This window comes from Desmodus rotundus, chromosome 6, assembly GCF_022682495.2.
Source record: "Desmodus rotundus isolate HL8 chromosome 6, HLdesRot8A.1, whole genome shotgun sequence".
In the NCBI taxonomy this organism is placed as follows: domain Eukaryota; kingdom Metazoa; phylum Chordata; class Mammalia; order Chiroptera; family Phyllostomidae; genus Desmodus; species Desmodus rotundus.
Window position 1 is genome coordinate 57065769 of NC_071392.1, and position 24213 is coordinate 57089981.

Consider the following 24213-nt stretch of genomic DNA (forward strand, 5'->3'; position numbering starts at 1 on the left):
TTGTCCACGCTTGAATAAAGGTATGTCAAGCATCCCTAGAGCTCCTCATATATTCTTCCATCTGCCCAAATCCAGAGTGGACCTGTGCAACCATAAACAGTCACAACACACAGGTGCTCTTGTGTTGTCCGCATAAATGTTTACATGGGTTAATTCTCTTCTTGGTATGCTCCCATTTGTAGTGTCTTTCTTTGTCTTACTATAGCCTTTTTTTTTTTTTAAGTCTGTTTTGTCAGATATAAGTATTGCTACCCCAGCATTTATTTCATTCCATTTGCATGAAACATCTTTTTCCATCCTTTTATTTTTGGCTGTGTGTTATCTTTCATTCTGAGGTGGGTCTTTTAATAGACATCATATATATCGCTCTTATTTTCTTATCCACTTATTAACCTATATCTTTTAATTGGAGCATTTAAGGCATTTACATTTAAAGTGATTATTTATAGTTACATATTTATTGCCATTTTATTCTGTCAATTATGTCCCTTTGTTTTGTTTCTCCTCCTCCTTCTTCAAGCAGGTCTTATAGTATTTCTGTAATTCTGGTTTGATGGTAACAAACTCCTTTAGCTTTTTCTTACCTAGGAAGCTGTTTATTTCTCCTTCAACTTTAAATGATAGCCTTGCTGGGTAAAGTAGTCTTTGATGTAGGTTGTTCCCTTGCATCACTTTGAATATTTCATGCCAATCCCTCTGGTCTGAAATGTTTCTGTTGAGAAATCAGCTGACTGTCTTATGGGAGCTCCATTGTAGGTAACTATTTCTCCTGTGGCTTGTACAATTCTGTTTGTCTTTAACATATGCTAGTATAATTACAATGTGTCTTATTGACATCTTTGGGTCCATCTTATTTGGGACTCTCTGAGCTTCTGGTTTGTGTGTCTTTTTCTTTCACCAGCTTGGGAAGTTTTCAATCATTCTTCAAATTGGTTCTCGATCCCTAGTTCTCTCTCCTTCTTGTATCCCTATGCTTCATGTTGTCCCACAGGTCCCTTAAACCATCCATTTTAATTTTTTTTTTTTTCTTTTTACTGCTTTGCTTGGGTGTTTTTTTTTCTTCCTTGTCTTCCAAATTGCTAATTCCATCATTTTCATCCAACCTACTGTTTATTTCCACTGTATTTGTTTGTGATTGTTTCCTTTTTATGTTTTTATGTTCTTTTTTATGTTGTCGAGCATACTATAACCATGACTTTGAAGCCTATAGCTGATAAATTGCTTCCCTCCATTTCATTTAGCAATTTTTTGGTAAATTTCTCCTATTCTTTCTTTTGGGATGTTTCACTTTCTTCCCATCTTTGTTACCTCTTTGTGTTTGTTTCTGTGTATTAGATCTGCTATGACTCCCATTCTTGTTGGGGTGGCCTTACATAATAGGTGTCCTATGGGACCCAGTGATCCAGTCTCCTTAAACAGGAGGGTTATGTGGTCCCTCCTGTTAAAACTGTGTCTTGATTGATATTAGCAGTTTGTTTAGGTGATCCAACCTTAGGCTGGCTGGCTATGTGGCTCACCCCCGACCATGGTATTTGAGCTGCTGTGCATGTGCTGACCACATGAATCAGAATTTGCCTCAGCAGGGTTTGTTGCCTGCTGAGATCTCCGGATATGTGGCTTGTGAAGCTTATTGGATCTTGCTGTGGTGTTTTCTGAAGCTTGCCACTGGGTGTGTTTGCTGTCGGCCTTTTTGAAGAGACTGTAGTGTAGGACAATGTAAGTTGCCACCTGTGATTTTGGCGACTGACCCTTGGCAATATGTTTGGAGCTACAAGCAAGCCACAGTTTGTGCCTTGGCTGGGCCTGGGTGCACACAGGAAGGACCAACTGCGCACCAGTGCCAGCTTTTACCAGCACCGGGCCTGGTCAGCAAAAATGTCAAGACACCCCAACAAGGTTCACTTCTGCCTGCCTCCACGTGCTAGCTTCCTGTTAAGCTCAGTCATGAAAGAATCTCTGGATATACTCCTCTGTAGGGTGAAAGTTCCACAGTGTGTGTTGAGACAGTCCAGAGGGTGGGGTCATTGTTTTCCTTCAGGGTGATTCTGTCAGAACAGGGTGGTCCACCCAAGAAAGATGGTGTTTGCATTTTGGGAGAATCATTTCAGCACAGGGATCCTGGCAGCTGTCCCTTAAGCTCCCTCCCCAGAGCCACAAACCCCAGGCTAGCCTCATGCAACTCTAGTTTGCTCTGCGCTCCCTCTACCAGACCACAGGATAAGTGGCTGAAATTTTATTCATTGGCCTTTTAAGAGAGTACTTGTGTCTAACAGACCCCTGCTTCTCCCTGGCAGACAGAAACCCAGCTGCTTTTCTCAGCCAGGTGTTATGTGGGCACATCTCCCTAGATCTGGTGCTCCCAGCTGGGGAGCCTGGCTAGATCCCCCCACTCCTCAAGGATGATAAACCCTTTGCAGCTGAGATGTATCTCCTGAACTTCAGCTACCCCACTGCCTGTGGAAGCCCTTTTGTGACTCCGCTCTTCCTACCAGTCTTAATGTGGTTTCTTCTATAAATCCTTGGTTATAAGACCTCTCTAGCTCATCTTCGGTTATTTGTGCCAGGATGCTTGTTCTCTTAATTTAATTTTAAGTGGCAGTTCAGTCTTCGGAGGAGGTGAGGTAATTTCCACCTACTCTGCTAGCATCTTGGATTTCTAGCACTCTATACTTCTTTCTTGCTTTTTTATTAATTAGTTAATTAATTTATTTATTTTATTCAAATGTGAAGACATGCACTCGGATTTGAGAGACCGAGGAAGAGAGGTGGAGACAGAGGGAAACATTGATGTGAGAGAAATACCCATCTGTTGCCTGTCACATTTGCCCTAACCTAGGACTGAACCACCACCTAGACATGTGCCTTGACCGGGAATCAAACCATGATGTTTCAGTTGACAGGACAGCATTGCAACCAGCTGAGCGACACTGCCCAGGGCTCATTTTCATTTTTACTGTCAAATCTTTCTGTTCTTTCATCTGACTTCTAGATTTCTATCTTCAATATCACTAGTTCTTTTCTATATATGGTCAGCTCGATTCCTTCGCTTGCCAGTTTATTTCTCTTTTTTAAAAAATTTTTTTATTGTTACTCAGTTACAATTGTCCGCATTTTCTCCCCATCGTAGTGAATCCCATCTACCTCTTCCACCTCCACCCTCCCCCTTGATTTTATCCTTGTGACCTTTATAGTAGCTCCTGTAGACCCTCTCTCCACTATCCCCTCCCCACTCCCCTCTGGCTATTGTTACAGTGTTCTTAATTTCAGTGTCTCTGGTTATATTTTGTTTGCTTTTTTCTTTTGTTGATTATATAAAGGTAAGATCATATGGTATTTGTCCCTCACCCTGTGGCTTATTTCACTTAGCATAATGCTCTCCAGTTCCATCCTTGCTGATGCAAAGAGTATCAGCTCCTTCTTTCTCTCTGCTGCGTAGAGTTCCATTCTGTAAAGGTACCATAGTTTTTTCATCCTCTCATTTGGTGATGGGCACTTCGGTACTTGGCTTCCAGTACTTGGTTATTGTGAATTGTGCTGCTATGAACATTGGGGTGCATAGGTTCTTCTCCATTGGTGTTTCAGGGTTCTTAGGGTATAATCCCAGCAGCGGAATTGCTGGGTCAAAGGGCCGTTCCATTTTTAGTTTTCTGAGCAAATTCCATACTGTTTTCCACAGTGGCCTCACCAGTCTGCATTCCCACCAACAGTGCACTAGGGTTCACTGATTCTCCGCATCCTCTCCAACATTTGTTTGTGGATTTCTTCATGTTGGCCACTCTGACTGGTGTGAGATGTTACCTCATTGCGGTTTTAATTAGCATCTCTCTGATGGCTAGTGATGCTGAGCATCTCTTCATGTCTCTGGGCCCTCTGTATGTCTTTCTTGGAGAAGTGTCTGTTCAAGTCCTTTCCCCATTTTTTAATTGGGTTATATGTCTTCCTCGAGTGGAGTCGTGTGAGTTCTTTATATTTTGGAGATCAGGCCCTTGTCTGAGGTATCATTGGTAAATATGTGTTCCCATACCTTTAGTTCTCTTTTCCTTTTAATGATGTTTTCTTTAGCCATGCACAAGCTTTTTATACAGATGAGGTCCCATTTGTTTATTCTTTCCTTTATGTCCCTTGCTTTAGGGGACATCTCTGTGAAGATGTTACTGCGTGGAATGTCTGAGATCTTCCTGCCAACGTTTTCCTCTAGGACTTTTATGGTATTACGACTTATATTTAAGTCTTTTACCCACCTTGAATTTATTTTTGTGTATGGTGTAAGTTGGTGATCGAGTTTCATTTTTTTTCCAAGTAGGTGTCCACATCTCACAACACCATTTCTTGAAGAGGCTATTTTTGCTCCATTTTCTGCTCCTGCCTCCTTTGTCAAAAATTAATTGACCGTAAAGACTTGGGTTTATTTCTGGGCTCTCTGTTGTGTTCCATTGGTCTATGTGCCTATTTTTATACGAGTACCAGGCTGTTTTGATTACAGTGGCTTTGTAATACAGTTGGATATCAAGTATTGTGATCCCTCCTGCTTTGTTCTTCTTTCTCAAAATTGCTGCAACTATTCGGGTTCATTTCTAGTTCCATATAAATTTCTGAAATGTTTCTCTAATATCTGTGAAATATGTCGCAGGTACTTTAATAGGCATTGCATGTATCTATAAATCACTTTGGGTAGTATGGCCATCTTGATGATGTTAATTCTTCCAATCCATGTGCATGGTACATGCTTCCATTCGTTTTTGTCTTCCTTAATTTCTTTCTTCAGTGTTGTGTACTTTTCTGAGTACAGGACATTTACCTCCTTGATTAGGTTTATTCCTAGGTACTTTATTTTTCTTGTTGCTATATCATGTGGGATTTTTTTACTGATTTCTGTTTCTGTTGGTCCGTTGTTGGTATACAGGAATGCCTTTGATTTCTGAGTATTGAGATTGTATCTGTTGAGAGCTAGGAAAGAGGGCTAGACAATTATAAGCATTGCTAAGCAGAAAACCTCTTGAAGGTCACTAGAATGGATAAGGAAGAGAAACAAATCGTCATCCGAAATAAGCTTATCAACAGGAGACAGACAGATAGTTCCTCCTGAACCCAGAGCAAAACTCCTCCAGAGCTCAGAGCTATGCAGAGGTAACAGCAACTCCCGCTTTTGTAACTTGCTTGCTTGCTTCTCACTGTATAAAAGAGCTAGCCTGTGAGCTTTCGGCGCCACTCTCATCTGCAGCTCTTCAGAGCACAGTGTCTCCGGGACACATCGAGTGTCCGCCCCTGCGCAGGTTAAAAGAGTTGGCCATTAAAGTAACATCTCTGTAAACGTCCTGAAAGTCTCCGAACGTCTGTTTCTTGCGTCAGTGGGTGCAACATATCGAGCTGTTTTGCCAAATTCATTTATTAGGTCGAGTAGTTATTTGGTGGAGTCTATAGGATTTTTTAAAAAATTTTTATTGCTATTCAGTTACAGTTGTATGCCTTTTCTCCCCATCCCTCCACCCCACCCCAGCTGAACCCACCTCCCTCCACCACCTCCACCCTCCCGCTTGATTTTGTCCATGTTTCCTTTATAGTGGTTCCTGTAATCCCCTCTTCCCACTGTCCCCACCCCACTCTCCCCTGGCTATTGTTAGATTGTTCTTAACTTCAATGTCTCTGGTTATATTTTGTTTGCTTTTTTCTTCTATTGATTATGTTCCAGTTAAAGGTGAGATCATATGGCATTTGTCCCTCACCGTCTGGCTTAGTTCACTTAGCATAATGCTCTCCAGTTCCATCCATGCTGTTGCAAAGGGTATAAGCTCCTTCTTTCTCTCTGCTGCATATAATTCCATTGAGTAAATATACCATAGTTTTTGATCCACTCGTTTGCTGATGGGCACTTAGGTTGCTTCCAGTACTTGGCTATTGTAAATTGTGCTACTATGAACATCGGGGTGCACAGGTTCCTTTCGATTGGTGTTTCAGTGTGCTTAGGGTATAATCCCAGCAGCGGAATTGCTGGGTCAAAGGGCCGTTCCATTTTTAGTTTTCTGAGCAAATTCCATATTGTTTTCCACAGTGGCCTCACCAGTCTGCATTCCGATCAACAGTGCACTACGGGTCCCTTTTCTCCACATCCTCTCCAACATTTGTTTGTGGATTTGTTTATGTTGGCCACTCTGACTGGTGTAAGATGGTAACTCGTTATGGTTTTAATTTGCATCTCTCTGATGGCTAGTGATGCTGAGCATCTTTTCATATGTCTCTGTGTCCTGTGTATGTCTTCCTTGGAGAAGTGTCTGTTCAAGTCCTTTACCCATTTTTTAATTGGGTTATATGTCTTCCTCGAGTGGAGTCATGTGAGTTCTTTATATATTTTGGAGATCAGGCCCTTATCTAAGGTATCATTGGCAAATATGTTTTCCCATACTGTTGGTTCTCTTTGTATTTTAATGCTGTTTTCTTTAGCCATGCAGAAGCTTTTTATTTTGATGAGGTCCCATTTGTTTATTGTTTCCTTTATGTCCCTTGCTTTAGGGGACATGTCTGTGAAGATGTTGCTGCGTGGGATGTCTGAGATTTTCCTGCCAATGTTTTCTTCAAGGACTTTTATGGTGTTACGACTTATATTTAAGTCTTTCATCCATTTTGAGTTTACTTTTGTGTATGCTGTAAGTTGGTGATCGAGTTTCATTTTTTTGCACGTAGCTGTCCAGGTCTTCCAACACCATCTGTTGAAGAGGCTGTTTTTGCTCCATTTTATGCTCCTGCCTCCTTTTCAAATATTAATTGACCATAAAGACTGGAGTTTCTTTCTGGGCTCTCTGTTGTGTTCCATTAGTCTATGTGCCTGTTTTTATGCCAGTACAATGGGGTTTGCAAATATTACGTTGAGAATTTTAGCGTCTATGTTCACCAGCGATATTTGCCTGAAGTTTTCTTTCTTCGTTGTGTCTTTATCTGGTTTTGGGATTAGGATGATGCTGGCTTCATAAAAAGAGTTTGGGAGTCTTCCATCAGTTTGGAGTTTTTCGAATAGTCTGTGAAGGATAGGGCTTAGCTCTTCCTTAAATGCTTTGTAGAATTCTCCTGTGAAGCCATCTGGTTCAGGGCTTTTGTGTACTGGGAGTTTTTTGATGACTGCTTCAATTTCGTCTGCTGTTATTGGTCTGTTCAGGTTTTCTGCTTCTTCATTCAGTTTTGGAAGATTATATTTTTCTAGAAATGTGTCCATTTCACCTAGGTTTTGAAATTTCTTGGCATACAGTTCTTCCTAGTAATCTTACAATCCTTTGTATTTCTATGGTATCAGTTGTAATCTCTCCTCTTTCATTTCTAATTGTGTTTATTTGGATCCTCTTTCTTTTTTTCTTGATGAGCCTACTTAAAGGCTTATTGATTTTGTTTATGTTTTCAGAGAACCAGCTCCTGGATTCATTGATCCTTTGAATTGTGCTTTTAGTCATTTAACTCTGCTCTGATCTTGGTTATTTCCTTCCTTCTGCTTGCTCTGGGCTGTATTTGTTGTTGTTCCTCCAGTTCTTGTAGGCGTAGGGTTAGGTTGTTTCTTTGAAATTTTTCTGTCTTTTTTAAGGTAGGCCTGTATTGCTATGAACTTCCCTCTCAGGACTGCCCTTGCTGTGTCCCATAGGTTTTGGGTTGTTGTGAGTTCATTTTCATTTGTTTCCAGAAATTTTTGATATCTTCCCTAATCTCGTTCTTGACCCATTCATTGTTTAATAGCATGGTATTCATTCTCCATGATTTTGACTGTTTTAGGTTTTTTCCTTTGGGGTTAGTTTCTAGTTTCAGTCTTATGGTTAGAGAAAATGCTTGATATGATTTCAATTTTCTTAACTTTGTTGAGGCTTGCTTTGTGTCCTATCATGTGGTCTATCTTTGAAAATGTTCCATGTACACTTGAAAAGAATGTGTATTTTGCTTCTTTGGGATGAAAAGCTCTCTATATATCAGTTAAGTCCAGTTCCTCTAGGGTATTGTTAAGTGACACAATATCCTTGTTGACATTTTGTTTTGAAGACCTGTCCATTTTTGATAGTGGGGAGTTAAAGTCCCCTACTATAATTGTATTGCTGTCAATATCTTTCTTAAAGTCCTCCAAGATTTTCTTTATGTATTTGGGTGCTCCTATGTTGGGTGCATATATATTTACAGTGTTTATGTCTTCTTGGTGGATTCTTCCTTTGAGTGTTATGAAGTGACCTTCTGGGTCCCTCTTTATGGTCCTTCTTTGGAAGTCTATTTTTTCCGATATGAGTATTGCTACCCCTGCTTTTTTTTCCTGTCCATTTGCTTGGAAAATTTGTTTCCAGCCTTTCACTTTCAGTCTGTGTAAGTCTTTTGTCCTGAGATGGGTCTACTGTATAGGCACCAAATGTGTGGGTCATGTATTCTTATCCATTCAGGTATTCTATGTCTTTTGCTTGGAGCATTGAATCCATTTACGTTTAAGGTTATTATCGATAGGTAGTTATTCATTGCCATTTTTTCCTATCTGTGTTCCTCTCTCTTTCTTTTTTCCTTCCTTTCCTTAAAGCAGTCCCTTTAGAATCTCTTGCAGAGCTGGTTTGGTGGAGGTATATTCTTTTAGACTTCTTTTTTCTGGGAAACTCCTTATGTGGCCTTCTATCTTGATTGAGAGCCGTGCTGGGTAAAGTAGTCTTGGTTGCATGCCTCTGTTTCTTATTACTGGGAATATTTTTTGCCATTTTCTCTGGTTTGGAGCTCTTCCATTGACAAATCAGTTGCTAACCTTATTGGGGCTCCCTTGTATGTTACTTCCTTTTTCTCCCTTGCTGCCTTTATTATCCTCTCTTTGTCCCAATTTTGCCATTTTAAGTATGATGTGTCTTGCAGTGGGCCTCTTTGGGTTCCTCTTGTTTGTGACTCTCTGTGTTTCCTGGATTTGGGTGACTTTTTCTCTCCTCAGATTAGGGAAATTTTCCATCATTACTTTTTCAAACAGGTTTTCTATGCCTTGCTCTTCTTCTCCTCCTTCTGGTATTCCTATTATACTGATATTGTTACGTTTCATGTTGTCCTGCATTTCCCTTATTACCTCTTCATTCTTTCTGAACCTCTTTTCCTTTTCTTGCTCTTTCTGGGTGTTTTTTTCTACTTGTTCTCCAGCTCGCTGATCATATCCTCTGCTTCATCAAGTCTGCTTTTCATTCCTTCTACTGTGTTCTTCAATGCAGAAATTGTATTCTTCATTTCCTCTTGGCCCTCGTTGATACTTTCTATTTCCTTTTTCATGTTGGTATAGTGTGCAATGAGTTCATTGTAGTTTCCCTGTAGTTTCTGGTAGTTCTGTGTGAGCTCAGAGAGCTCAGTGAGTTTCCTGATAACCATTGCTTTGAACTCAGTATCTGTTAGTTGAGTTGCCTCTTTTTCAGTTAGCATTCTTCCTTAGGCTTCCTCCTTTCCTTTCATTTGGGGATTTTTTCTTTGTCTTTCCATTCTTTGTGAGACTCTTCTTGATAGCCTCTGCTTCTTAAATTGATCTCTTTTGACTCCCTGGGTTTATGGTATGAACTTCTATGGTAGAATGCCAATGGGATTCACTGGTTCTGTCTCCTTAATCTCCTGTGCTCACTGCTCTTGATCTGACGTTTTGGGTGTAACATGGTCTCACTCTGGTCTTTTCAGCACTCCAGGTTTTCTTGTCTCACCTGTGGGAAAAAGAGGAAGAGGGGGAGAAGGAAAGCAGGAAAAAAGGGAATAGAAAAGGAAAGGAAGGAAGGAAGAAGAAATAAAGAAAGATCAGAGGCAACATAAGGAATTTTAACAAAAATTAAAACAAAAGAATAAATAAAAGAAGGCCTGTAGAAGGAATAAAAAAGGTAGAGGATGGGAGGAAGAAGGAATAAAAAAAAGAACGAAGGACAGAAAGGAAGAAGGAATTCAGGGGGGAAGGAGGAAAGAAAGAAAAAAAAGTCTTCTTCTGGCTTTAAATGGTCAGGTTAGTTCTGCTGGTCTTCCTGTCTGTGGATTGGGAGGGGGTGGTTAGAAGGATTGGCTTCACTTTTCTCCCTTCCTGAGCCACACTCTTTGCTGTTGTTCAGCCTTCAGTCCATTTCCTCCAGGTCCTTCTGCTCCCCACTAGGCCTTTAGTTCACCAGCTGTGCTGTCCTTGAGTTGCACCAAGTAGGGGCAACTCACATTCCACCTTCTTGCTCTTTGCTGCCTTAGATGCTATGGGCTCTCGATGTTGCTATGGGGTAGTTCAGCCCCCTACTGGGTCGAGTCTTTCCAGGGAATGCAGTCTCCCATAGCCCTGCAGCTCCCCTCTGCTGGGCGTTCTTTCTTAGTCCTAGAGAGCCAGTATCCCTGCAGAGTTCTGTGCACAGGGATTAGGTAGGACTTTTTCAGAACCAGTGCTTTTTGGTGTGGTCTCCTGCAGGCAGCCAGGCTGTTGATCGGGTTGTGTGGCCAGTCTCAGTTTTGTGCCTGGGTTGGCTGCCGATCCCCCGCTTTGGGTCTGTGTGCGGGGGCAGCCAGCCACTGATCCGGTTGCGCAACCACCCAAGGTTTCAGGTGTGGGCTCCTAGTCAGGGTTTTAGGTGTGCGTGCCCACCCTGTCGCTTTTTGTCTGTGCCCCCAGGCAGCCAAGCTGCTTATCAGGGCACACGCCCACCCGGGGTTTCAGGTGTGGGCCCCAGGCCACTGATTGGGGTAAGTGCCCACTGGGGCACTTTGGGTCTGGGGACCAGGCAGCCGGGCCGCTTATCAGGGCACGCGCTCACCCGGAGTTTCAGTTGTGGGCCCCCAGTCACTTGATCTGGGTGCGCGCCAGCCAGGCTTCAGGTGAGCGCTGGGGCTGCTTTTCTGCTTTCTCAGTCCAGGGGCTGAGGGGTGAGGGGCATCAGAGGCGGCGGCTGCTGCAGAGAGTTCTCTAACTAGCTGCTGAGTGCCTCTATTTTCTTTTCCTTTTTGAGAAATTCTTCCTATTCAAGCCCCCATGTTCCACACAAGCACCTGGCTGTTCACACAGCCCAGCCTGGCTCTCTCCCAAGAATCCTGCAGCAGACCCTGTGCCCAGGCCGGTGCTTCAGCCGCCCTGGTCCCTGCGCTGGTCTCAGGGACCTTATTGTCCTTAAGCACTCTTCTTGCAGTCTGAGCTTTCAGTGTCCTCTATCTTTGGTCTCCAATCTTCATATATGCTGGAATACTGTTGGCTGTTGGCTCTGCTTCTCAGATCAGCTAGGTATTTCACTGGCGTTGAGGGGAAGTGGACTCCACTCCCACCTATCTCGCCGCCATCTTCTTGAGAGTCTATAGGATTTTGCATGTACACTATCATGTCGTCTGCAAACAGCGACAGTTTCATTTCCTTCTTTCCAGTTTGGATGCCTTTTATTTATTTTTCTTGGCTGATTGCTGTGGCTAGGACTTCCAATACTCTGTTGAATAGGAGTGGTGAGAGAGGGCATCCTTCTCTTGTTCCTGATCTTAGTGGGAAAGCTCTAAGTTTTTGTCCATTGAGTATGATGTTGGCTGTAGGTCTCTCATATATGGCCTTTATTATGTTGAGGAATGCTCCCTCTATTCCCACTTTGTTGAGGGTTTTTATCATAAATGGGTGCTGTACCTTATGAAATCCTTTTTCCACATCTATTGATATAATCAATTGGATTTTGTCTTTGCTTTTGTTTATGTGTTTCATTATGTTTGTTGATTTGTGAATATTGTACCATCCTTGCATCCCTGGGATGATCCCACTTGATCATGGTCTATTACCTCTTTAATGTATTGCTGGATGGGGTTTGCCATTATTTTGTTGAGTATTTTAGCATCTATGTTCATCAGTTTTATTGGCCTGAAGTTTTCTTTCTTTCTTGTGTCTTTATCTGGTTGTGGGTTTAGGATTATGCCAGCTTCGTAAAATGACTTTGGGAGTCTTCCATCTTCTTGAATTTTTTGAAATAATCTGTAGAGGATGGGGGTTAGCTCCCCCTTAAAAGCTCTGTAGAATTCTCCTGTCAAACCGTCTGGTCCAGGGCTTTTGTGTGTCGGAAGCTTTTTGATTACTTTTTCAATTTCATCAGGCACTACTGGTCTGTTCAGGCTTTCTGCTGCTGCTTCATTGAGTTTTGGGAGGTTATATTTTTCCTAAAATTTTTCCCTTTCATCTAGGTTTTCACATTTTTTGGGATACAGTTCTTCGTAGTAATTTCTTACAACTCTGTGTATTTCGGTGGTATCCGTTGTAGTCTCTCCTCTTTCATTTCTGATTGTGTTTATTTGGGTCCTCTCTCCTTTTTTCTTGATGAGCCTGCTTAAGAGCTTGTCGATTTTGTTTATCTTTTCAGAGAACCCGCTCCTGGATTCGTTGATCCTTACAATTGTGCTTTTGGTCTCTATGTCATTTAATTCTGCTCTGATCTTGGTTATTTCCTTCGTTCTACTTTCTCTGGGTTGTCTTTGTTGTTGTTACTCGAGTTCTTGTAAATGTACAGTTAGGTTATTTATTTAAGGCGTTTCTATTCTTTTTAGTTAGGGCTGTACCTAAAAACCTGTGGGACACAGCAAAGGCAGTCTTGAGATGGAACTTCCCTCAGGACTACCTTTGCTGTGCCCCATAGGTTTTGGAATGTTGTGAGTTATTTTCATTTGTTTCCAGAAACTTTTTGATTTCTTCCCTAATCTCATTCTTGACCCATTCATTGTTTAATAGCATGCTATTCAGTCTCCATGTTTTTGAGTGTTTTGGGGTTCTTTCCTTGAGATTTGTTTCTACTTGCAGTCCTTTGAGGTTAGGGAAAATGCTTAATATGATTGCAATTTTCTTGAACTGTTCGGATTTGCTTTGTGTCATATCATGTGGTCTATCTTTGAAAATGTTCCGTGTGTATTTGAAAAGACTGTGTATTTCGCTTCTTTGGGATGAAAGGCTCTATATATATGAGTTAAGTCCATTTCATCTAGGGCATTGTTCAGTGCCACAATATCTTTGTTGATATTTTTGGAAGATCTGTCCATCTTTGACAGTGGGGTATTAAAATCCCCTACTATAATTGTGTTGCTGTCAATATCTTTCTTGAAGTCCTCCAAGATTTTCTTTATGTATTTGGATGCTCCTATGTTGGGAGCATATATATTTACAGTGTTTATGTCTTCTTGGTGGATTCTTCCTTTGAGTATTATGAAGTGACCTTCTGGGTCTCTCTTTATGGCTCTTTTCTTGAAGTCTATTTTGGCTGATATGAGTATTGCTACCCCTGCTTTTTTTTCCTGTCCATTTGCTTGGAAAATTTGTTTCCAGCCCTTCACTTTCAGTCTGTGTAGGTCTTCTGTCCTGAGGTGGGTCTCTTCCAGGCAGCAGATGTGTGGGTCATGCTTTCTTATTCATTCAGCTATTCTGTGTCTTTTGATTGGAGCATTTAATCCATTTACATTTAAGGGTATTATTGATAGGTACTTATTCATTGCCTTTTTTTTTTTTTTTTTAACCTGTGTTCCTCTCTCTCTCTTTTTCTTCTTTTCCTTAAAGCAGTTCCTTTACCATCTCTTCCAGAACTGATTTGGTGGAGGTGTATTCTTTTATACTTCTTCTGCCTGGGAAACTCCTTATTTGGCCTTCTGTCTTGATTGATAGCCTTGCTGGGTAAAGTATTGTTTTTAGGCCTCTGGTTCTCATTACTTGGAGTATTCTTTGCCATTTTCCTTTGGCTTGGAACGTTGCCATTGAGAAGTCAGCTGCTAACCTTATTGGGGCTCCCTTGTATGTTACTTCCTTTTTCTCCCTTGCTGCCTTTAAGATTCCTTCTTTGTCTTGGAATTTTGCCATTTTAAGTATGATGCATCTTGCAGTGGGCCTCTTTGGGTTCCTCCTGCTTGGAACTCTCTGTGATTCCTTGATTTGTGTGACTGTTTCTCTCATCAATTTAGGAAAATGTTCCATCATTACTTTTCCAAACAGGTTTTCTATCCCATGCTCTTCGTCTTCTCTTTCTGGTATACCTATTATATGGATATTATTGTGTTTCATATTGTCCTGCATTTCCCTTAACCCCTGTTCATTCTTTCTGAGCCTCTTCCTGTTCTTGCTCATTCTGGGTGTTTTTTTCTATTTTTTCCTCCAGCTCGCTGATCCGATCCTCTGCTTCATCAAGTCTGCTTTTGAGTCCTTCTAGTGTGTTCTTCAATTCTGAAATTGTATTCTTCATTTCCTCTTTGTTCTTGTTGGTAGTTTCTATTTCCTTTTTCATGAAGATATAGTTTGTAGTGAGTTCATTGTAGTTTTCCTGTAGTTTTTGGTAATTCTATGTAAGCTCATGAAGCTTCTTCATAACCAATTCCTTGAACTCATTATCTGATAGTTGACTTGTGTCTTTTTCATTTAGCATTGTTTCTGAGACTTCCCTCTTTCCTTTCATTTGGGGATTGTTTCTTTGTCTTCCCATTTTTTGTGAGACTCTTCCTGTTAGCCTCGTCTTCTTAAGTTGCTCTGTTCTGACCCCCTTAGTTTTTGGTGTAAACTTCTGTGATGAAATACCTGTGAGATTTACTGGTACAGTCTCCTTTACCTCCTGATCTTACTTATTTTGGGCTGTGGTTTATGTTGGCTCTGTGTATGTCTTTGGTTTTTGTTTCTTTTTGGGTCTTTCTTTGGTGGTTCTTTCCCACCAGCTGGTTATCTGAGTGTCAGTGTGTCCCCCACCTCTTGTTTTCTGTTGTGCAGGTGTGGGCAGGTTGTGTTGGACCTGGTTCTTCTGTGTGTACAAGTTTTTGAGGCTTTTCCCTTGTTCTTGTTCCGTTGTTTGTTCTTAGTAATTTCTTCACTATTTATTTGTATTTTCAGATAGGTCATGGCCTGACTTAGTGTGGCCTCCACTCCCTCCTTCACCTTCTTCTCTTCTTACCTGTTGGTGATTCCTTTGTTGGTGGATTTCCTCTTCCAGGAGGAATCCTGGTGTTCCTAGCTTCTACCCCCCCTTTTTTTTTTATGGTAGGCCTCCCCCAGGCTATGGGTTTGCGTGCAGAGCCTTCCTTGATCCTTACTCTCCCTGGTGTCTGTGGTCTCAGTTCCCTCCGAGATGAGGTGCAGACACTCCCCGGTAGGTGGGCATACTCCCCGGTCCCTGGGCACACTCCAGGTGGCTGGGCACACTCCTGGTCTCTGGGCACCCTCCCCCGGGTTGTGCCTGTAGTCTCAGCTCCCTCCGAGATGAGGTGTGGACACTCCCCGGTGGTTGGGCATCCTCCCTGGTGGGTGGGCACCCTACCCTGGGTGGTGCCTGTAGTCTGAGCTCCCTAGGAGATGAGGTAGGACACTCCCCCCGTCGATGCGCATAGCCCCCAGACAGGTGGTGGGGTGGAGGGAGACTGGAGCTGTTGCTTCAGGGGAATTCCCCAAAGTGCCCCAGAGGGTCTTTATCTTTTTCGGAAAATCCTCCTGATCAATCCTGTGGCTCCCTCTGTACAAGGAAGGGCCTGTCCTCTCACACAGCCCACCTCTCCAGTTAGGCCGGGACTGTCTGGGTCAGAGTCCCACTCTGCCCAACTTTCAACTCTCCTCAGCCAGTGCCCGCGGTCTCCCTGGGTTTACCACTCGTCCTTATTCCCCTCCCTGTGGCTTCAGACAACCAGGTCTCTCACAGTGTTGCTCAGGCCTTGTTTGTCAGGGGAGGGGGCCGTTAATCCGGCTCTCTCCCAGGAGTCTGCCGCAGGCAGGGCAGGCGCGGGCCTGGGGCTGAGCTGCCCTGGTCCCTGTGCTGGTCCCAAGGACCTTGTTTTCCTGAAGCAATCCCCTTACCTTCTGTTTTCTCAGTGTCCTCTGTACTTTTTGGTCTCCTATCTTCATAAACGCTGGGCTGCTTTTGGCTGTTCGCTTTGTTCCTCAGTAGAATGGGTAGGTGTTTCACCTAGGTGCAGAGGGAAGTTAACTCCGCCGACACCTATCTCGCCGCCATCTTAAGAAGTCCCCTTGCCAGTTTATTTTTCATCTCCAGAATTTGTGTTTGGCTATATCTTTATACTTTTAATCTCTGATAAATTACTCCTTTTATTCATTTAATGTATTCTGAGTTAATTAAACTCTTAGTTTTCATGTATCGTTGAGTTTTCTTTTTTTTTTGAACTTTCATCTTTGTCATTTCTGGAGATTTTTTAATTTTCTTTTTAAGCTACCTCGTTACTTTGGTTATTCATTGTATTTGATTATTTCTATGCCTAGACATTTGTGGGAATAAAATATGCTTTTTAAAAAGATATTTGACTCCTCACCATTTAGTACATTGATAAGTAGAGGCCTTTCTTTAGAGTAGGTGTTGTTGAAGCATAAGCCATAGTTGCATAGCTGCTTCTCCTCACCCTCCCAGATCTCACATCAGCCCCCAGCAGACTCTGTATCAGTGGAAATGTTGATACCAGAACACTCTTCACAGCCCTGAGGACTAGAAGGGCAGAAATGTTTCTCTCTGAGCAGCCAGCACACACTGCAGTTCAACCCAGTGACAGAGGCTGCTGGAGCTTCTGGGATATTCTTGGGGCAGGGTTGCCCTCCCTGTGTAATATGACCTGTATTCCTTGGGGAGGTGGGCATCCTTAGTCTGGGCACCATCCCCTTAGGGAATTACAGTGAGCAGTGGTTCTCTGGGCCTGTGACATCTCCGTGCGGCCTCCTGAAACTAGGTACTTCTAGCAGTTTTGTACTGTCTGAGGTTTCCCAGGGCCCCCACCAGGCTCCACTGCAATGGGCGGCAGTTGTGTGAGTGGGTGGGTGGGGAGTAGTCAGTTCTTGCCTTTGTGGCTTTGCTGTCCTCCTAGTAATGGTATCTGCCAGACCTCAGTTGCCACATCTCTGCCAGTTACTGGGTCATACCACGGTATGGTCCTTCCCTTCAGAGATCTTTCTGTTTTCTGTCCCTCTAGTTCTCAGGGCTGCAGAGAGAGTGTTCACTGTAACCCAACACCTCCACTGCTACAGCATCTGATACTGCCACTGTTGAGCTCTGGGAAGGTGAGGGAAGATAGCTGTGTGTCTGTGCTTTTGTTTTCTGCCTGGTAATAGCCACTGGTGGACCACAGCTTACACACTTTTGTGTTTTGTCTCTGCCCCTTTTACAAGGTGTAGCTGTAGTGTGTGCTGGTTACTCAGGAGGAATGTTGATTGTAATCTGTTCCTTAGAGCTCAGATTATCTGAGCTGTAACCCAACACTTCTGCTTCTGGGGCCATAGTGAGCTCTGGGCTGAATCTTTGGTACCTGTGTCTGGCCTTCCTTTTTTCCCTCTTCCCCTGTTCCCTGATACACACCCACCTTCAGATGTTTCAATGCATGGATCTCTCAGATAACATTTCTGTGTTGAGCAGGGAATCCTCATTTGCATTATTACTTTCAATTTTGTTGAAACGTAAAGGGGAGAGACATAGCGGTCCTCATGCTGCCATGCTGCTGATGTCCCTCGTATATTTTAACATTTCAAACCTACTTTTAAATACATCAAAAAGTTTTCTTAAAGTTGTAATTGTCTGATTAAAGTTGAATAGACAGTATAAAAACTACTAAAATACCTTTAAGTTATAACAGGGAAGCCTTACATTAAGGAATAATCAGTGTTCATTTATATCAACTATACTTCATGTAAGAATTTGAGTTTCACTGTGATGAATCAGGGGAAGCCAGCTTGTAATATATTTATCTTGTTTTTCTCAAGATAGATTGAAAGGAAAAGTGAATTCCTTTTTTATTAGATGCTTAGTATTGGAAGATAGGGAAATAGAGTAGCATTTTACATAATGTGACTGCCGTGTAGTGTAGTTCAAAGACTGGACCTGAGTTCTAGTCCCAGTTTTTTTACTAACTCAAACTCAGTGTTGTTTATCCTGTTTTCCTGTTAAAATGAGGTTAGACTAGATGGTGTATGACCTCTTGTGCAGCATGAATACTCTAAGAATATTCAAAATATAATCATCACTCTAGTTCATAATTATTTGTTCATTATTTTGCCTCTTCTTACAATGCTTTTTGTTTGTTTTTTCATAGAACAACATAGATGTTTGTCCTGAATGTGGTTACCTGAAACAGAAACATGTCCTTTGTGGCTGTTGCTATGAGAAGGTGTGCAAAGAGACTGCAGAAATAAGAAGACAGATAGGGAAACAAGAAGGGAGCCCTTTTAAGGCTCCTATGGTAGAATCCATGGTGCTGTACACGGGAGAAACACCATCTGAACAAGATCAGGGCAAGCGGATCATTGAACGAGATAGGAAGCGACCATCCTGGTTCACTCAGAATTGACAACAGAGATGTTTAAACAATATAACTTAACATAAAACATTTCTCTTGTAAAAAAGGAAGATTCTTTGTTTTCATTGTTTTGTGCCTATTTTTAAATTATCTGTGTGACTTAAACATTCTTCATAAGCATTTAGTTTTATGTGGATAATTTGAAGATAGGAATAAAATCTGAAAATGTTTATGCAGAAACTCAGTGGATTTACATGGCTGTTTTTATTGTAAGGTTTTAAGTATACATTAAATTTTCAGGATGAAGCAATAAAATAATTTAAAAATCATACCAAGAGATACGTGTTTGGCCCTGGTTTTATTTGTTTGCCAATGGTTTTTCTTACACCAGAACACATACACATATACTTTTAAGTAGCATCTAGAAATAGGTTATTATTTTAATTCTGGATATTTTTTAAGACGGTAATTCTAGCAGTAAGAAAAGGTTTGGGGTTTTTTTAAATTTTAAACTAAAATTGCCTTTGGAACTTATGTGAGACATGTTAATTTACTCAGATAAAAATAGTTATCAACATTTTACATTAAGTCAGAAGGACATTTGAAATTCATTAAACAGCTCATGAGATTTGTAATTTATTGCTTTGGGAGAGAGACTTTTAAAAGGAGATGTGAGTGAATTCAGTAATGCACAGAAAATGTGCTAAGGAGGTTGCCTTTGCATTTTCCTTTTAGTTTATTTTGTTTTATCATTTTTTGTCTCTTTATAGCAATGGCCTTTTTAACTTAAAGCAAATCATTTAATATTTGTCTCTCCCTATTTCTACCCTGAACCCAAGGTTTGATATTTTGTTTCCTGTCTCATTCAAAAATAAATAAAAGGTACCGTATTAAAACACGCAGAGATAAGTAAGGTATTATGGCTGAATGGAAAATCAGGTGACAAGATAAAGTCCAGAGACATTTAAAACAGAATGCATACTACAATAGCCTGAATAACTATTATAATTAGGCAGCAAATTCAGCATTGAACTTTCTTTGGAAAGTATTTACATGAATAAGTTTTCTACAAGGTAAGACACAATCCAGAAGTGCACCTCTATTTTGGTACTCAGGCCTGACAGACCATTCTCCCAAGGTACTTTATAATGGGGATTTTGTGAAGGGGTAATCCACATTACTCCTCGAAGTTAAATGACCAGCTTCATAAGGTACAGTAAGTCCAATAATATGTTGAAATGCAATCAAAGCAAATTTCAGTATGTTGAAATGCAGTCAAAGCAAATTCTTAAAACTAACAGAGTATTGGAATCTCAGTAAATAGCTCTTTTAAGACGGATTGATCTGAGCATTAAAGTTGAGTTCCTGGAGGAATTATTTGAATAGACTTATTAAGGCACTACTCTGCAGATAATTATTTCTTGGTCTCTGACAAGCGTTAAAAGTGAGTAATTGTTTCTTAGTCTCTGATGAGCCTTGAAAATGCTATGTGTTGCATTTAAGGTAGATAGTATACTTGAGGTAAAAACAATTCAAGAAAGCTAATTCTAACCAGGAACATACCTGAATCTATTTCACTGCCGACTCAGCATCTCAGTTGACTGTACCTGGTTGCAAAGTATACACCTACATTTGCCACCTTTGTATTTTGAATAGCTGTAGGCTGTGTATGCAGGTAGACCTAATGAGAATGTGCAGGCAGAGCATACAACTAGTAAGGATAAAACTTTCTTGTTTGCTATTCACAGACAGATAAATGTTATAAAGTGTGCCCCCAAATAGCAAATCCAGATGTCTATCTAGTTCATGTCAGAAAGCTGTCATAAAGGAGAGTATTTAGCACTCTTAGCACTTTCTTTGAAGAGGCTAGTCTGTCCCCTCAAAGTTATTTTTATAACATATTTTAATATTTGATAACCTCCAGGTTTTATTGTCAGATGAAAAAGCATCAAGAGTTTGAATTAAGTCATTTATACCACTGATTTGTATACATTCTGAACATTAGAAATGAACTCCACCCCTACAATATCAAGATGTTGAGACACTACACACTTTCGAAGGGTGGTATTTCTATTTTTCCCTTAACCGGTTTTGGTAGATCACTAGCTTCTGAAAATCTGAAGTGTCTGACTTTAGTCCACCTTCCTCATCCTAACCTTAATCATCTCTTTCCTGAGATATTAAAGTGTACTTTTCAAGTATTTCCAAGTCTCATATTTCTAATTGATTTTATTTAATAGTTTTTTATTATTTACAAAGTTACTGAAGCAATACAAAGAGTGTCAGCAAAAAGTTAATCATTTTTTTTTTACAACCATACCTACCACACTCCATCATGTATATGCTTCTAAATGCCACACTGCTCCACTGTGATTATGTAACTCCCCTCATCAAAACCAGGCTCCAAATTAAACCTTATCTTGTGTCCTCCTAATCTGTTCAAGTCTTTATACCCACCTCTTACCACTGTGTGTAGTATGTACACAACCCTCAGGCTGTTGAAATAACCAAATGTAGGAGAGATTGTTGAGCACCTCAGAATGCATCACTCCTCTCCCATTGTCTTCACTAGAGTTTGAAACAGAGGGATCAGGTCAAATCACCTAGAGAAGGCAGGGGCAAGAGAGAAAATCCGCAAGGTGGAATCGAAGATTAAAAGGGGCTTGCCCTCCCTGTGGGAAGGGCCACTAGAAGAAGACTATTGCCCAGGCAGACAAGCAACTCTTGACTCAGGAGAAGGGAGCTTGTACAGAGAGCATGCATGGTTCAAGACTGCCCCCTTACCACAACATGGTGCCAAAGAGGGTAAAGGGTAAACATGGCTGATGCTGGCCCTCAGTTAAGAAGGTGGATACTTAACACTGGCTTCCAGTGCATGTGGGATTTTGAGAAAGGACCTTTAAACCAAAGGGAGGCAGAAGCTCCTCTTGCTTTTGCCCCTCAGAGCTGGGAGCGGCAGATGCTGGGAACATCCAGGTTTTAGGCCTTGCCTGGTTGAAAGTCAGCTCTGGGAGGCAGGTTTTCATGCCGTATGTGTGCTTCACTGGGTGCCAGCCCTTGGGACACTAGAGCACTGTGCAGCACGGCACGGGGGTCCTAGACTGCTTCCGCTTGCCCAGAGAGCAGCATATGGAGACTAAGCAGCACATAGAGGAGAGAGCTGCTGAGAGGCAATGGTGACTCTGGCTCCAGAGAGAGAGGGCCTGGAGCTGGAGAAAAGGAGACCTGTTTGAGTAACAACCTTGGGCTACAGATAAGCAATAATGGGGAACTTCTAGACACGTATTTGGTCTTTAATCTTCCTGGTGGTGGCTGGTTTTCTGTGTTTTGCGGGAGAGGTTGGCTCAGTCAGCTCAGAACAGGAATACTCCCAAGACCCCTCATACTGGGCACCCTGTTAATGAAAACCCATTCCCTTCTCCACAAATCTTCATGTAATGTATATACATGGAGACAAGTATATGGACCCTGTGCTTCACTGTGTTTGTTCTCCTACCTCAGTGGGTCTTCCTCTCAGACTCCCTTACTAATTCCTTCTCTTCTCCCAAACTCTTAACTTTCTAGTGCCTAACTCTTCATCCCTGGTGCCTTCAGCCAATCTTATGGCTTTAAGATAGCAACTATATGTTGAGGACTTCCAAGTTGATATTTCCGATATGGGGACCTCTTCCCCTGAACTCCAAAGTCATATTCAATTGTCTGCTTGGAATCTCCAGTCAAATGTCTGACAGATAACTCATTAATCTCAGTATCTCCAAGTCAGAATCTCATCTCTCCAAGTACTACTATTTCCCCACTCCTCCGTTCTCTACATTGTAGTTGATTGCAATTCTATTCTCATCACTCAGTCCTAAAACCTACTTTAAACAAATCCACCCTGATCAGAGCCCCCAAAATCTTCTCTAGAATACCAAAATACTCCACTAACTGGTCTCCCTGCTGTCTCCTATAGTCAATTCCCAGGACAGTACAAAGAATTTTTTAAAGCAGGTCATCGTGTCTCCTCTCTTCATATACCTTTTTACCCCATTTTTTTCCTTTTAAATATATTTTAATGACTATGCTATTACAGTTGTCCCAATTTTTCCCCTTTGTCACCCTCCACCCAGTACCCATATTCCCTCCAGCAATCTCTCCCCTTTTAGTTCATATCCATGAGTCACACATATGTTCTTTGACTACTCCATTACCTATACTGTTCTTAACATCCCCTACCCATTTTGTACCCACCAATTTGTGCTTCCTTTTTTAAATATTTTATTTTTTTATTTTTAGAGAGCAGAAGGAAGAAAGGGAGAGAAACATCAATGTGTGGTTGTCTCTCTTGCACCCCCTAGTGGGGACCTGGTCTGCAAACCAGGCATATGCCCTGACTGGGAATTGAGCCAGCGACCCCTTTGGTTCACAGGCCAGCACTCAATCCACTGAGCCACACCAGCCAGGGCCAATTTGTGCTTCTTAATCCCTGAACCTTTCCCCCTATTTTCTCTCTTTCCCCCTCCGGACTGATAATCCTCCAAATGATCTCCATGTCTGTGATCCTGTTCCTGTTCTTCTTGTTTGCTTAGTTTGTTGTTTGGATTCAATTACTGATAGTTGTGAATTTATTGCCCTTTTAATGTTCATCATTTTGATCTTATTAAATTCCCTTTAACATTTCATATAGTAATGGCGTGGTGATGACAAACTCCTTTAGTTTTACCTTTTCTGAGAAGCACTTTATCTGCCCTTCCATTCTGAATAATAGCTTTGCTAGATAGAATAATCTAGATTATAGGTCCTTGTTTTTCATCGCTTTGAATACTTCTTGCCAGTCCCTTCTAGCCTACAACGTTTCTTAAGAAAAATCAGTAGGTAGTATTATGGGATCTATTTTGTAGGTAACTGCTTTTCTCTTGATGCTTTTAAGATTCTTTAACCTTTAGCATTATAATTATGATGTGTCTTGGTGTGGTCCTCTTTTGGTCCAACTTATTTGGGATTCTCTTTGCTTCCTGAACTTGTATGTTTATTTCCTTCACCAAATCAGGAAAGTTTTCTTTCTTTATTTTTTTCAAGTAAGTGTTGGGAACTGCCCTGCCTGGTTTCAGAGGCTGTAACCCCCCATGGTTAAGGCTGAGTCAGAGTTGGGACCATAAACCACTAAGGAGACAAAGCTTATCTCCCTGGCAGGTGTGCCACCTCTGCCCACTTCACCCTGCTTGGCCCTGAGCTTGGCCAGTTAGCCAATGACGGGTAAGAATCCTCAAAGGAGGATCAACCTAAGACAGGCATGGTCACGGAAGAGGCCCACAGGGAAGGACTCGGGGGGCTGTGGAAAAAGGGGGTGATGGACCCTCACTCCTCAGCTTTGAAATAGCCTGAGTCCTCATTCTGTCTGCAAGAAGTCTCCCAATCTCTTGGCTGCCTTATTTCCCTTGCCTGACTTAAGCCTGAAGCAATAACAGAGGGCAGTGCAGTCCTGTGCTGGGAGGGGCGGATTCCCTGGGGAATCGGACCTAAGAAAAAATGCATACAGTCCTGTGAAACCTAATTTATATCCTTAGCTTAAAAGATAAGGGTCCAGACCTGAGATGAGTCTGGCCCCCAAAGTTTTATAACCCTCTAACTAATTGGCTATAACTCAGAATAAGCCCTCAAAGTTCTCTGTAAATTATGTATTGTTTAACCCTTACTGGCTGACAATGATTGATGAGCTTTATCTGTATTCCTGTGCCAATGAACCTAATAAAAGCCCATGGAGGAAAAGGCTCGGGGCCCTTCTCCTTTGAGAGATTGGCCACCTCTTCTCCCCAAGCAGATCATGTCTTGGTAGACTTATGCTTCATCCGTGGTGGACGTGGGTGCTGCGTTAAAGTTCCCCAACAAGTAAGTTTTCAATTTTTTGCTTTTCCTCTTCTCCTTCGGGCACCCCTATGATTTGGATGTTGCTACCTTTAAAGATTCCCCAGAGGGTCCTAAGCCTGTCCTCTTTTTTCTTCCTGCTGTTCTGATTGAATGCTTTTCCTTTCTTGTGTTCAAAATTGTTGA

At 41.7% G+C, this 24213-nt stretch overlaps 1 protein-coding gene across 2 annotated transcripts in view; it reads left to right on the forward strand.

Annotated features, from left to right (window-relative positions):
* The window catches only part of MRPL32 (mitochondrial ribosomal protein L32), a 74907-nt gene that overhangs the window by 14018 nt on the left and 36676 nt on the right, over positions 1-24213 (forward strand). Inside the window, exon 3 of one of the 2 annotated variants that reach the window (XM_024558256.4) lies at positions 17980-18512. The exons of the other annotated variant lie outside the window; for it this stretch is intronic. Within the exon in view, the coding sequence (XP_024414024.1) occupies positions 17980-18234 (255 nt within the window). The 3' untranslated portion in view covers positions 18235-18512. Of the gene's footprint in view, positions 1-17979; positions 18513-24213 lie in introns of those variants that run through there. 2 annotated transcript variants of the gene reach the window in all.